Genomic DNA, 13,427 nt, shown 5'->3' with positions numbered 1-13,427 from the left:
AAAAAAAAAAATGATGGAGAAGTGTTGTTTACAAAAGAAAGAGTCCAGATATTCAAGGACAAAAATGTTGTAATCAAAAGAAAAAAAGGATGAAAATGGATTGTTTGTAATTAACTTTAGCGCGAGGAATGAAGATATGATGACTCAGCAAGATATAAGTGTAGAGTGGCATAGAAAGCTAGGTCACATAAGTTATGCGAATCTTAGGAAACTACAAGGGATATGCCAAGGCCAAACAAGTCAGACTCCCATTTGATACAGAAAGAAGTAGGGCTGGAAAACCATTAGAGATAATTCATAGTGACGTGTGTGAACCAATTGATCCCACCACTTATGACAATAAGAAATATTTCCTTACATGTGTGGATGATTATACGCATTTTTGTAAAATATACCTGTTAGAAAATAAGAGTGAAGTGTATACCTTTCTGAAGGAATATGTAAATGAAGCTGAGTGTCACTTCAATACAAAAGTGAGAAGAATAAAATGCGACAATGGGGGTGAATATAAGAGCAACGCCTTGAGAGAATGGTGTAAGAACAAGGGGATTGTAATGGAATTTACTACACCAAATTCGCCACAGCTAAACGGCACTGCCAAAAGGATAAACCGTACTATTGTGGAAAAGGCAAGAGCATTGATTTTTGACTCAGGTTTAAATGAGAGAATGTGGGGTGAAGCTGTACTCACTTCTGCATACCTGCTAAATAGAAGTCCAACAGTGACAGTGAATGGAACGCCAGCAGAGAAATGGTATGGTAAAAGACCAGATCTGGCTGGATTGAAGATTTTTGGTTCAGAAGTGTACACTAAAATTCTCGGACCATTGAAAAAGTTGGAGAGTTGTAGCAAAAAAGGAATATTCGTTGGATACAACACAAATGGCTACAGAATAGGGGATCCAAATACTGAAATATGTCTCCAGAGATGTGACATTCACAAGTAAACCTGTGACAGCAAATAAACAAAAGGAAATGGAAAGACTGACAGATCCAGAAGACAAGCCAAATACTCCAGATCAGCAAGACAGCGAAATGCAGCAAGAACCTGAAGCTGACAACAATGAAGAAGAACCAACAGATACTGAAGAGGATGAAGAAAATGAAAACGCTGTCCACAAGGATAATGGAAGGAAAAACAGTGGACAACATGAACGTGGATATGCATTGAGACCAAGAAGAACATTTGAATGCACCCAAGGTACCGAGACTATCACACAGAGAGTCAAAAGGAGGGTATGCTCATCTATACATATGACAAGTACACGGAGAGCGGAGACAGCGAAAAGTGTAAGAAAGCCATTAAAGAGGAAAAGGATTCGCTCTACCAAAACAAAACTTTGATATATGTAAACAGAGAGAAAGCAATGGGCAAGAAAATTCTGACCAGTAAATGGATTTTCAAAATAAAGGATGATGGAATATACAGAGCCAGACTGGTTGTGAGAGGATGCCAACAAAAGGAAGGGGAAATAGATTTCAAGGATACCTTTAGCCCAGTTGTTGACATGAATTCTCTTAGAGTACTGTTTGCCATAGCAGCACGTAAGAATATGAACATGCAAACCTTTGATGTGAAGACTGCCTTCCTGTATGGAGACCTTGAGATGGAAACCTACCTGGAGATACCAGAAGGATACAAGAACACTGGCAAGATATGTCTCCTGAAAAAGGCATTATATGGCCTACAACAAGTACCATCGCAATTGAACAAGAAGTTGACAACCTTTCTAAAAGAATAAGGTCTAAACCAACTAAAATCTGACCAATACATTTTTAAGAATGATGCCAATAGTTTGTTCATGGCCATTCATGTGGATTACGGGATAATCATGGGAGTGTATGAAAGACAAATAGAGGAAATTTTGCTGAAACTGGAAAATCAATTCCAGATAACAAAGACCACAAATCCAAAAGTCTATTTAGGAATACAAATTGAGAGGCAACCAGATGGGATACATATCTCTCAAACCGACTATGCAAGCCAAAGGTTGGAAAAATACAACATTCAAGAAAGTCAAGAAATGAAAGCATCCATGGCCATGACCCCACCAACAAATGACGAAGAAGAAAATAACACAAGATTTCCTTACAGAGAAGCTGTAGGGAGCCTGCTATATATGGCATTCGCTGTAAATGTGGAAAGTCGAACCTTGGAAAATCCTGACAAAATAGCTGTTCAGAATGTGAAAAGGACCCTTAGGTATGTGAATGGTACACGAGATTCAGGAATAAAATATACCTCACCTGACTCCGAAACTGTGAAACTGGAAGCATTTAGTGATGCTGATTATGCAGGGAATGTAAAGAATAGGAAGAGTGTAATGGGATATGTAAATATCATCATGCTCTAGGAAAGAGAATATTATCGCATTATCAACCACTGAGGCCGAATATATTGCAGCAGCTGAGTGCTGTAAAGAATTGAAATATCTAAAGACGTTGATAGAGGAGTTGACAGGAAAAAGGGTGGAAGCTCAACTGTGTGTCAACAATCAGAGTGCAATCAAGCTAATAGAATCTGGGCAAGTAATGCGTAGGAGTAAGCACAAAGACGTTAGGTATCACTACATAAGTGAACAATTGAAAGAGAAACTGTTCTCAATCAAATATTGTAACACTGAAACTCAGGTGGCAGACGTTTTAACAAAACCGCTATCACCAGAGAAATTTACAATGTTTAGAGACATTATACTTAAGAAGAAATAAGTCTGATTGTGATAAGACTGAGAAAATTTTAATTACATGTACTAATTTTGTAATCTGAAGACCAAAATTACTATGTTATTCAATTTACTAGCTTTGCGAAACAGCTAATAATGTTGACAACATTTTGAAATTAAGGAGGAAAATGAGAAATGTGTTTGTAACATTTTGAAATTAAGGAGGAATGTTGAGAATCTAGTAATGTAAAAATGTTCAAGTCGGTAATAGTGATCTATATTCATTTGTTTTTGTTTTGTATTATAATAAAATTTCTTCTCATCCAATATGGCTGTTAAGTGATATATAAGCATGGCACAAAGAAAATCAACAGATAAAATTACAGATGATAATTGTTATGCCCCAAATTTGAGATAGTAGAAGAAGCCACTGCCCAAAAATGTTCGCGCCTAGCGAACAGTGTTTCACAGTTATTGCCGCAACTTGTAAACATCAGTAATGGCAAGTAGGTTAGGAATCTGCTTGCTCAGCAAGGCTGTGTCCTCACAGCGCTAGAAGTTTGCCTCACTCGGGCACTGGAGAATCGGAAGAGATTGCTTACACAGCAATCAGACGCAAGGGGTCTGCCCACATCCCGGTAAGACCCAATGAAAACCTAACTTTAGGAAATTAGAACACAAGGGAGGAGCGATCTACCCCCTTGTCGTCCACGCTGAATCGGCAAAGTAAAACTATAAATTAGGGAAATTTGAGAGACTTGGGATTCCTGTTTTAAACAGAATAGAGAGTCGTCAGCCGAAGGCTCTCTTCAACATGGGTCTGACCAGCGGAGGCAGTGGGCCGACATCTTGTACTACAGGTGGGTTTGTTCACGCATATTAGCCATGCTGATTGAGAATATTGTTGTTTGATAGTAATGGTGATAACTGTGTGGTTGAGTTATTTTTAATGTGTAAACTCCAGTGTACCCAGTGAGCCCTTAGGGTAAGATACTAGGATCATGTAGAAGCCTAGGATATTAGTCAGGCAATAAGTGACTTATATGTCGGTGCCAGGGTTATGGTTAGCGCGTAGGATATATATAGTATGTTGGTTTTAATGTGTGGGTTTAAGATGTAGAACTAGGGGTAGCTTGTATAAGAGTGAAAGAACGAAGGACAGTGTAACTGTATTTAATGAATAGTGAGAGAACAGGATTACGTGGAAAGAGTAATCCTTGCCGATAGTCAGGAGTCGAGAGAGAGAGACTCCAGTTTACACCCCCGAAGGGGGAGGTTCCTAGCGTAGCTGCAAATCACTTCACGATGTAGTTCCGACTGAACTTCGGCCTTGTTAACAGTGTAAATAGTGTATATCATGTAAATATCAGAGTGTAAATAGATAGAATAGATAGAGTAGGATGTACCGGGGATTGTGATTCACCCTCCACAACCACCTTCCTCGACCCATCCAGAAGGTCCTATTCAAAATGAGAGTTGCAACCGCAGCCGAACGCTTACGAGGTGCTAAGAGTCGCCAGGGATAGGCTCCTGCCTCACCGGCAGAGTACGGTAGCCTTGATCGTAACGCCCTCCCAAGATCCGAAGATAAAGTGTAATATTAATGGATTACGTGGCTACCTGTAAACTATATGCGGAGTGGGCAAGAAGGGGCACGAAGATTTGTCAGGGAGTAGTACCAACAATCGAAAGGGCAGAGAATAGACGGTGGCAGCTTTTTGAGAGAAGGAAACCCCGAAGAGGAGAATCCTAGCTCAAGGGTAAGCTAGGAGTATGGTGTTAACAGGGCAAGTGACGGTGGAGGCAAGGAAGGATACCTCCATGCCCCCCTGCGCCGCTAGGGCATTACAATCATCAGTGTGGGTTTCTCTGTAGTTTTTAACTTCTTTTAAGTTTCTTGGGGTGGGGTGAGACTCAGTCCACTTGGTACGTCAACCAATAATTGGCCTACTGTGCGAGCCCCAGGTGATAGATGATGATGAATGTGGAGCAGTTGGTGGTATGAGAATTGTCAAGGGAAACCAAAGTACTTAGAGAAAACCTGCCTCAGTGCCACTCTGTCCACCACAAATCCCACATGACCTGACCTGGACTCAAACCCAGGCTGCCACAGTGGGAAGCTGGCAACTAACTGCCTGAGCTATGGCACATCTGGGTTTCCACGTAACAGATGTGAATCTACTGGGCGGTAACCTAGAAACCATAAGGAATAACAGAAACTTTAACTGACACTAGTTATGAGGTTGGTCAAACNTTTCTTCATAGTCACCGCTGTGAAAGCCTCAAATCTTACATAAGTATATGTTACTGTCTTGTCACCAGAATGTAGGGCAAAATCTTGACGTAGAAGGAACTGGAACGATACAAAAATAAACATCCACAAATAAGAAGTATACAACACACTCTAAAGAGGTAAAAAATTAATCACGACGTCACATTCAAGAAGGCAAGGAGAAACACAAATAAAAAACTAATAATAGCATTCTATGTAAATAGTACCAGTAACATATAAAAACACAACAGGAGGCCCCAGAAGATAAAAACCACCTACAACACATGACCAATAACACAGAATTTTATGTTGTAATGACATGTGAACTTTTAAAAATTTTAAATAATTTTTACAATTTTAGTGGTAATTATATTAATTATGACAATTATAATAATTTAACACCAATAAGGATCCATATTAGGAGACTTCAATAACATGAGATGTACTTGATGAAACTGCCTGAGGATGGTCCAAAGTATGGAATGAAACATATAGCAGTTATTAAATAAAACCAATGTAAACAATTAAGACTGGTTTATTTTGAAATATTTGTGTTGATGGCCAGAGTATCACAAACCATGACACACAACAGGATGCAAACAATAAAGGGAAAACACTGCGAATGATTCGTCCAAATCAGTTATTCTCCACAAGCCAAAGAAATTGAAATACCTCTTACTTACACTATGATATGAATAGGAATCCTTTTCACTGGTTGGTCTCCATGTTGTCCAAGCAATCACAATAAGGATTATGCACAGGGCCAGAAAGATGAACATGGTGAGAACACATGTTCGGAATGAGTTGTCCCGTCCCACTTGCTTTAATGCCTCCACTTCTTGCACTGTGTAATCACCACGTGCCATGGCAGTTCATATAATTACTGCTGCTGAACAACAAATTCAAAATGACATTGTATGAGATTTGAGGTTTTCATGGTGGTGCAGATTCATATTGCAGTCTTCTGATTAATGGCATCATATCATAGAAGGAAATCATAAAGTAAAATGACACAATGCAGTATGGTAGGTGGTTACAAATATTTTGGTCAAACACACTACCTATGTCTTATGGGAAGAACTGAAAATGGGCACAGTATATGCCTTCAAAAGACTGGTAACGACCTACCAGACTAGGTAATGTCATTACCCAGAAAACTACAGTGTGACCATTACAATGATTCCTGTCTGTCTTAATTAAGAAAAAATAACATCTGTGTGTGAACTTACTCTTGTCACATGTAAACTGCACTAGATGGGCTTATTATTGGTTCCATCACCACAATTTGTGTAAAAGCTTTAGGTATTATTATTTTTTACAACATGTTTCGGCCCTTTATGACCATCATCAGGTAAAATATTTTCACTCACTCTCTACTCTACTGCTATTTTCCTTATATTGGCCTGTGTTTACAATTGGGGGAGGTCAATGTGATACCGAAATACAATATTTTTAATGCACTAGGCAGAAGTGAGTAATCAGCTTCATGCTCTGGCCGCTTTACCTCTGAGGAAAGAGCCCCAGTACCCATTGGATAAAAGGCTGGGTGGTCCCCAGAACTGATGTGGAAGATGTGGGAAGACACAACTTTCTTGCACCTGCCAGGAATCAAACCCTGATTCCATAGTCATCCAGCTCATAGCTTAGTCACTATACTGACTGTGCTGTCCACTTCAAGAGAATTTAGATTGCAACTGATCAACTGAACTTGAAGGAAGGGGGCTCTGTTTTATAGTCAGTCACTATATTGCTCAAAAATGGAGAGGTGGAACCACATTACAAGGCCTAGATTCTTGGAATAATATAACTTAAAAGATTTCATAAGCTCTCATTCGTAATTTTTAACCATGAATGTTCAATGTGGCTGAGATTTGAAGTTACTATGGGAGTAAATACTAGAACTAAAGGCTTCTGGGTTATGATACCATGTAGTACTGTTCAGCATACATTCATCTCTAATTTTCGCCTATTTTCATCTGAGTACCTATAAAATGCAAACTACATTTCCTATACAACAGTCCCTACTTAACAGTCTCTTCTGTTTGCTTCTGACTTTAACGTTTTCTCAACTACTTATGCTCTATATCATCAAATAGTAATACAATTGTCAATGTCGTGGAAGCAAGTGATTGTAGTCTATTCTGAGATACTATCATAAGATTGAAGAAACTATGAAAAACCTCTGGATAGTCGACCTCCTGATCAAAAACTGACCTTTGGAACTCCCAAACACAAAGTGAGAATACTAATCACTTGATTGTTGCATTCTGTGTACTTCTCTGTTCCTCTTGCATGTTGCCTGTTCCACCAGTCTTATTCTTTGTACTTTCTCAAACGCAGAATATATAAGAAAGTATTGTATTGGTAAAAATATCATTGTCAGGATTTTGCCGGACTTACATGTCTTCAAGATCTCTGAATATGCAAACGTTGTACTGTAGTATAAGAAAATACTGTAACTGTGAAAAAATCGGTCTCCATACTTTGACAAATTTAGACGTTCCCTGCCTTTTCAAATAAAAAAAAAAGTGGTTTTAGGAATGCAGACTTTCTGTCTGTACGACCATGACCTCGATAACTCCATAACAATTCAACAGATTTCATTCATATTCGATCTTTAAGAGTTTTTCCATCATAGATTGGTGTCCGGTGAATATAAACATTCTAACTCAGAAAATATGAACCCTTCAGATGGTCCCCAGAAAAGTAATGGGCGAGTTCTTTTTCGAAAACAGTTCAAACGATTAAGAGTCCAGTTCAGTAATTTATTGAGATCACATCCTTACACAAAACTACATGGGTGGTATCTTCAGGAAAATAAAGATATAGGCCTACACGAACATGTCCTAGTTATACATGTATAATCAGTGATCAATAATGACGTACCGAACAAGGGTCAATTTCTTTTCCAAAGCAACGCAATCATGGTCAATCATATACGGGGAAGCATGTGCAATCTCTTCACCGATTTTTAATTCTTGTGTTGGGTAAATATTATTAAAACCTATTACAAACTTCCCTGCTAAATTATTTCCTCCACCTAGCAGTTTGATATAGCGGTAACGTTCGAAACTACCCGGAAGCTATTCGGTTTAAATCCAAGCTGGGATGCTTGACATTGTGACTGAGGTTTTCGTGATTGTTCAGGAGAATGCTGACATAATACCTTGAAATAGACCACGACCATTACCTTCCAAATTCTTACACGCGTCATTTTTCGTAACCATTTCCACATTGCATTCGACAGTTGGAATGGAATAGTTAAATAAACAGAGATATTTCTTTTATTGAAAGCCGTCACAACACAACAATTAATAATATATGTTTGTAGTATCAAGTACTACTTTACTACATGTTTCGGTTATCAAAAAGCCATCGTCAGGTAAATACACTTAAAAACATCTTAGCTATTGAATTGCGTGCTAATTACACGATGTAGTATTAGATTTTTCAAATAGTATACAATAATATATAATATAAAATTATATTAAGAGTCTTAAAATGTACTAGTTACATAATTAAAGTACAGTTAAGAATTGTACATATAATTATATTCCAAAGTATGTAGTTGTAATCGTAATTCGTGACTAAACAGAATAGAAGGAAAGCTGTTCTCGCTTCGTCTATATCGTCTAGATTCATTAAGTCAAAGTCAAAGTCACATTGCGACTGACGGTTGGTCAGTCTGTCTGTCTTGGCGTCCAGCCCCAGCCGAGGCTTATGACCAGATGTTTCTTCTTATATGAAAGTTACTGTCCTGTCAATTTGAGTCGCCCTCTCTGACGAGAGGTCGGGTCTGTCATTGTCAATCATAGTCTGTATTTGTAGGTCCATTGTCAGTATTTACAAACGTATATTTACAAGTTTAATCTTAATTCCTATTTCTATGTACAAAATATACAAGGCCTCCATTAGTCCAGGCTCAGTACAGCAGATTATGCACTATTTCTAGTAGTATTGGTTACCACGGCAGTCTAGTCAATTGAACGGTCGTATGCCTGACCGCCGCCAAGTTTAAGCCTCTTATACTTTCTGTGTCGGGCTTCGCCTTGTCCGCTGTTGCGAACATTCTCATTATCATGAGTTTGTATGACTTCTGCTTGTTGCCTGCATAATTTTGTTATATAATCATATACGTATGGGATTTTGAATGCCATGTGCAAATCACGGACCGGTGTGCGCATTTGAAAATTGCCCGTGGTGCGGAGAACCTTGTTTTGCAGGCGCCGCAATTTCACTAGATGAGTGTCTGCCGCAAACTCCCAGACGGGACTAGCATAAGTCATTACGGATCTAATAAGAGCTTTGTGGAGGGTCAGTTTAATGTTAGCGCTCAATCGCTCACTTTTGAATAGGGAATATACTCTAATGAAGGTTCTGAAGGCCTTGGCTTCGATCACTTCTATGTGCAATATCTATTTAACTTTCTTATCGAAGATTACACCTAGATATTTTGCACTATTTACAAATAGAATATTTCGTCCATTTAGAGTGAAACAAGACTCAGGCGGTCGACGACCACGAGAGAAGTAGACCCCCTGAGTCTTATCGTCATTAATTTTAATATTCCAGCGCTCACACCAGGTCTCCATTGAGCTGAGACCGCCCTGGAGTTTTCTAACAATAAAACCCACCTTGCGATCTGTCGCATATAGGCAGGTGTCGTCTGCAAAGAGGGCCAGGGGAACACCATGTGTTTGGGGGGCATCATTCATGTACAAATTGAAAAGAGTAGGGGAAAGGACCGAACCTTGTGGCACCCCTGCTTGCATTTCCCTTGGCGTTGACATTTCGCCTTCAACCGAGACCCTGAATTTACGCTGAGAAAGAAAGGACCCAATAAGCTTGGTCAAACTGTTCGAGAATACAAATTTTGATAACTTATACAGCAAGCCTGAGTGCCACGTGGTATCAAAGGCTTTTTCGATGTCCAAGAACACCGCAGCCGTAGACATTTTATTGTTAAAATGAAGGATCACGTGGTCCGCCACCCTCATACATTGCAATGTCGTGCTGTGATGTGCACGAAAACCAAACTGGCTTGCGTTGAGCAAGCTTCTTTCTTCAATATGTTTTTGGAGGAATTTCAAAATCGCTTTTTCGAATATTTTTTCCTGTCGTGGACAGGAGGCTGATCGGACGTAAATTTTGAGGGAATTTCGGGTCTTTTGCGGATGACAAACGACATTCATTTCGTTTGACAGACGACTAATCTTAGATGTGTGTTCATATACGAGTATTTCACGATTCGAAATAATCGAAAAGATAACAGAACATTATGTTTTCTTGTAGTTATCCTCCTCTGGGTAAACATATTTCTAATTATTCGGGGCGCATACGTAAAGAGACCCACAAAAATGCATCTTACAGTAAAGAATTAAGAACTCAATTATTATGTAATCCAGACACTAAATAGAACCTGTAATCATCAGTGCGAACCGTTACCTCAGTCAGTAGTTTACGATTTTTGATTATACAAAACAAATAAATGAGCTCTAACCTCCCAATGTTAAATTTATTTCCTTTCCGTATCTGAATACATAGGCCTACTGCGGCAATAATGAATAATCTTAGATTAAACACTTCACATGAACAGCAAAATATAATTCATGGTTTTCAGTACGAAACTTGAGGTTCTCGCGGCGCTGAATATTTTGATTACGGTCTTCTTAGGTGTGACACCATGTAGTTTAATAGACAGATGTCAACCTTTTGCCATGAAGACGGAAGCTGCAGCAACTTCTGCATCAGTATTATCTCTTTGGCAGACGACACACTGTCATGTTCAAGAGACCGTAATCTTCACTGCTTCAAAGTTCAAATTTTGTACTTCCACAAATTAAGTCTACCTGTTACCGTCACATTATTTACTCAACGATAGTTCAAACCTCTTACCTGTTCTACAGAACCAGAGGAGGTAATGTCCAAATTTCTGGTTTCTGCGGTTCACTGTACTATAGTTTAAATATGGTGTCCTGCACTTCTTCTTCCCCTATCTCATTTCATAAAATGCATGGGCGCTGGCAGAGGGGAGGCCAAACATCTGGTACTCCCTGTTTTTTTTTTTGGAAAAACCAAAATTGAAAATTAAAGAAATACACTAAATATTAATATCGAAACTCAACATTATTAAAACTGTAATCTTCCATTCTGAATTCGAGAACGTTTAACAACTTACTGGACAAAATCGGCCCTTAATATAACAAACATTTCTTAATGACTTATATGAAAATCTTTAAAAAAAAATTGGCTCCCCACCCCCGTTCGAGTAGCCAATGACACCTCGATGGTGCGAGATCGTCTGTTAATCTGCAGTGCAATTAGCAGCAATATATTTATGATGACCACAGATCCTCTACCGTTTGTTTTGCGCCTTTCTTTCCCCATAGCTTTTATCCGATATCTTCGTCTTACCTGCTGTGTAACTACACCGGCGGTTAGCTCTATACTGATACCCCATTTCCAGCATCCTGAGGATACTTCCTCCAGTTTAAATTATGACGGGGCCGGCGCGGAAAGCATACAATAGGCAATGTTAAATACGCAAAGGCGGATGCGGAACTCGACAGTCTAAATGACATTTGTGGTGGGCACTGTCCTTGAAGCTTTCTCGGAATTCTCCGTTGCCCTCATTTATTCCAATATTTTCGTCGTCGTCGTCGTCATCATCGTCATCATCATCATCACCATCATCGCCTCCACCACCACCATCGTAATTTATACGATTTCCGAGATAACTAAACAAGAATTATTACGCCATGCATACATTGCCTAACTTGTAAATTCAACAATTAACGTCGATCTTCCAAACACACATCTGTATTACCAAACATTGGTTTTCCGAACGTGTGAATATTAACGTGTCTTTTCGAAGCAATAATTAAACGAAGGTTTCTCCCACTTCAGTAACTGTATTATTAGCTACTTATATTAAGTGCAGGTTCTGGATGTAATAAATATTTAAGCAACTCTTTGTATGAGATTTGAAATTTTCATGGCGGTGAAGATTCAGATTGTGGTCTCTGGATTACGACACATTGTATCTAGTAGGTGGTCACCATTGTTTCAGACAACACGTGCTGCCTCCATCTTCAGAGAACTGCATAAGTCGCAATCCAGAACACCATACTATCAATTCTTACTCCCCTAATATGGCTAATAATCCATCTGTAATTTAAACATCTTAAAGCACGGCTGTGGATTCTTTGCATTCCTTTTCCGATGATGGGGAGAAGGGGCTGTTGAGAGGATGTTTTGTGTGTTTCAACGCTGACGTCACCAGCTCAGCTAAAAGGCCGAATGACAGGACTTGGCAAGGATGTGTAAGGAAGCGGTCGTGGCCTAATTGGAGATATTCTACACGCATAAGTCAGGAGAGACTGAGGAAAACCACAAAACGGCAGGCTAGCAGATGTCCTGGCCGAGATTGGAACCAGGAACTTTCAGAATACAAGCCACAAGCATTCCCTCCCGGGAAACCTCGCTCAGTTGAGGCGATGAGGACTGAGCTAACACATGATCGAGACCAATGACGGATTCTGGTGTTACATCTTATGCTTTTCATATGTGAGAGTTCATTTCTGAGCCTCGTCCCCCTCAAATGATATATCCCATACTTTTAAATGGCAGTATGGCAATCGCAACTCCCCGCCAAGGCAAAGGAAGCCAGTTCTGAACAAGCCCGATAAGCATTAAGAATACCGTTTTCCTGGATGTGATGTCGTGTAATTTTGTACAAGTCTACAAACGTTTCGGTGGAAAGTACACTGCCTCCATCTTCAGGATTGAGTGAGCCGGGTAAGTATGCAAGCAGCATGCAGAGGGCTGCTTGTTGGGCCTATTCTTTTGAGCTGAAGATGGAGGCAGTAAGTTCCTCCGAAATGTAGATAAACCTTTATCAGACTATATGGCGACACATCCCAAAAGATGATTACTCTTCGTAGTCACCGTTGTGAAAATTTCAAATCCCATGGATTGTTATTCTACACATTTTCAAAATGTAAGCTTCGGTAGATGCAACTTCTTTCATTATTACATCACAAACATCCGGGATTACATTGACGTGTCCGAGTCCAGGACTCTGTGAACTGCACACCGTCCCAAATCAAATCCGCACCAGCTGAAGAATATCTTCCCGTCAATACAGCCACCGCAAAATATAAGATCACAAGAGCTAAGTATTTCAACTATATGTTTTATCATTAGAAGAAACCACATCCATAACTGAGGCTTCCGACGGAATTTCTACCGACTATAACATACGTGCATCTTCCTTCTTGATACATATGAAGAGTATTCACATCCAATTGAAATTTATCAGGAAACTGTTGCCAACTACTGTATAATTAGGCCTATATTCTTTTTTTCTTAATTCACTTACTGGGGGGTGGAGTCCAGCTGGGTCCACTCGGCACGGCGGCCACTTATTGACCTATTGTACCTGCCCCGGGTGATGAAGATTGGCAGGAGAAAGCGAAGTACTCGGAGAAAAC

At 39.5% G+C, this 13,427-nt stretch overlaps 1 protein-coding gene across 4 annotated transcripts in view; it reads right to left on the bottom strand.

The window, feature by feature from the left end:
- The window catches only part of LOC111861644, a 42,750-nt gene extending 29,664 nt beyond the window's left edge, over positions 1–13,086 (bottom strand). Inside the window, exons 1-3 of one of the 4 annotated variants that reach the window (XM_023846377.2) lie at positions 12,971–13,086; positions 10,831–10,988; positions 5,619–5,824 (exon numbers count right to left, since the gene is read on the bottom strand). In XM_023846377.2, coding sequence (XP_023702145.1) covers positions 5,619–5,801 — 183 coding nt within the window. In that variant the 5' untranslated portion in view covers positions 5,802–5,824; positions 10,831–10,988; positions 12,971–13,086. Of the gene's footprint in view, positions 1–5,618; positions 5,825–10,830; positions 10,989–11,113; positions 11,214–11,349; positions 11,454–12,970 lie in introns of those variants that run through there. The other 3 variants (XM_023846374.2, XM_023846376.2, XM_023846378.2) reach the window with 3 other exon arrangements.
- Positions 13,087–13,427: the final 341 nt, after the last annotated feature.

Source organism: Cryptotermes secundus, unplaced genomic scaffold, assembly GCF_002891405.2.
Source record: "Cryptotermes secundus unplaced genomic scaffold, Csec_1.0 scaffold43, whole genome shotgun sequence".
NCBI lineage: Eukaryota > Metazoa > Arthropoda > Insecta > Blattodea > Kalotermitidae > Cryptotermes > Cryptotermes secundus.
Note: the sequence above shows the minus strand (reverse complement) of the source record. Positions and strands in the feature narration are given on the sequence as shown.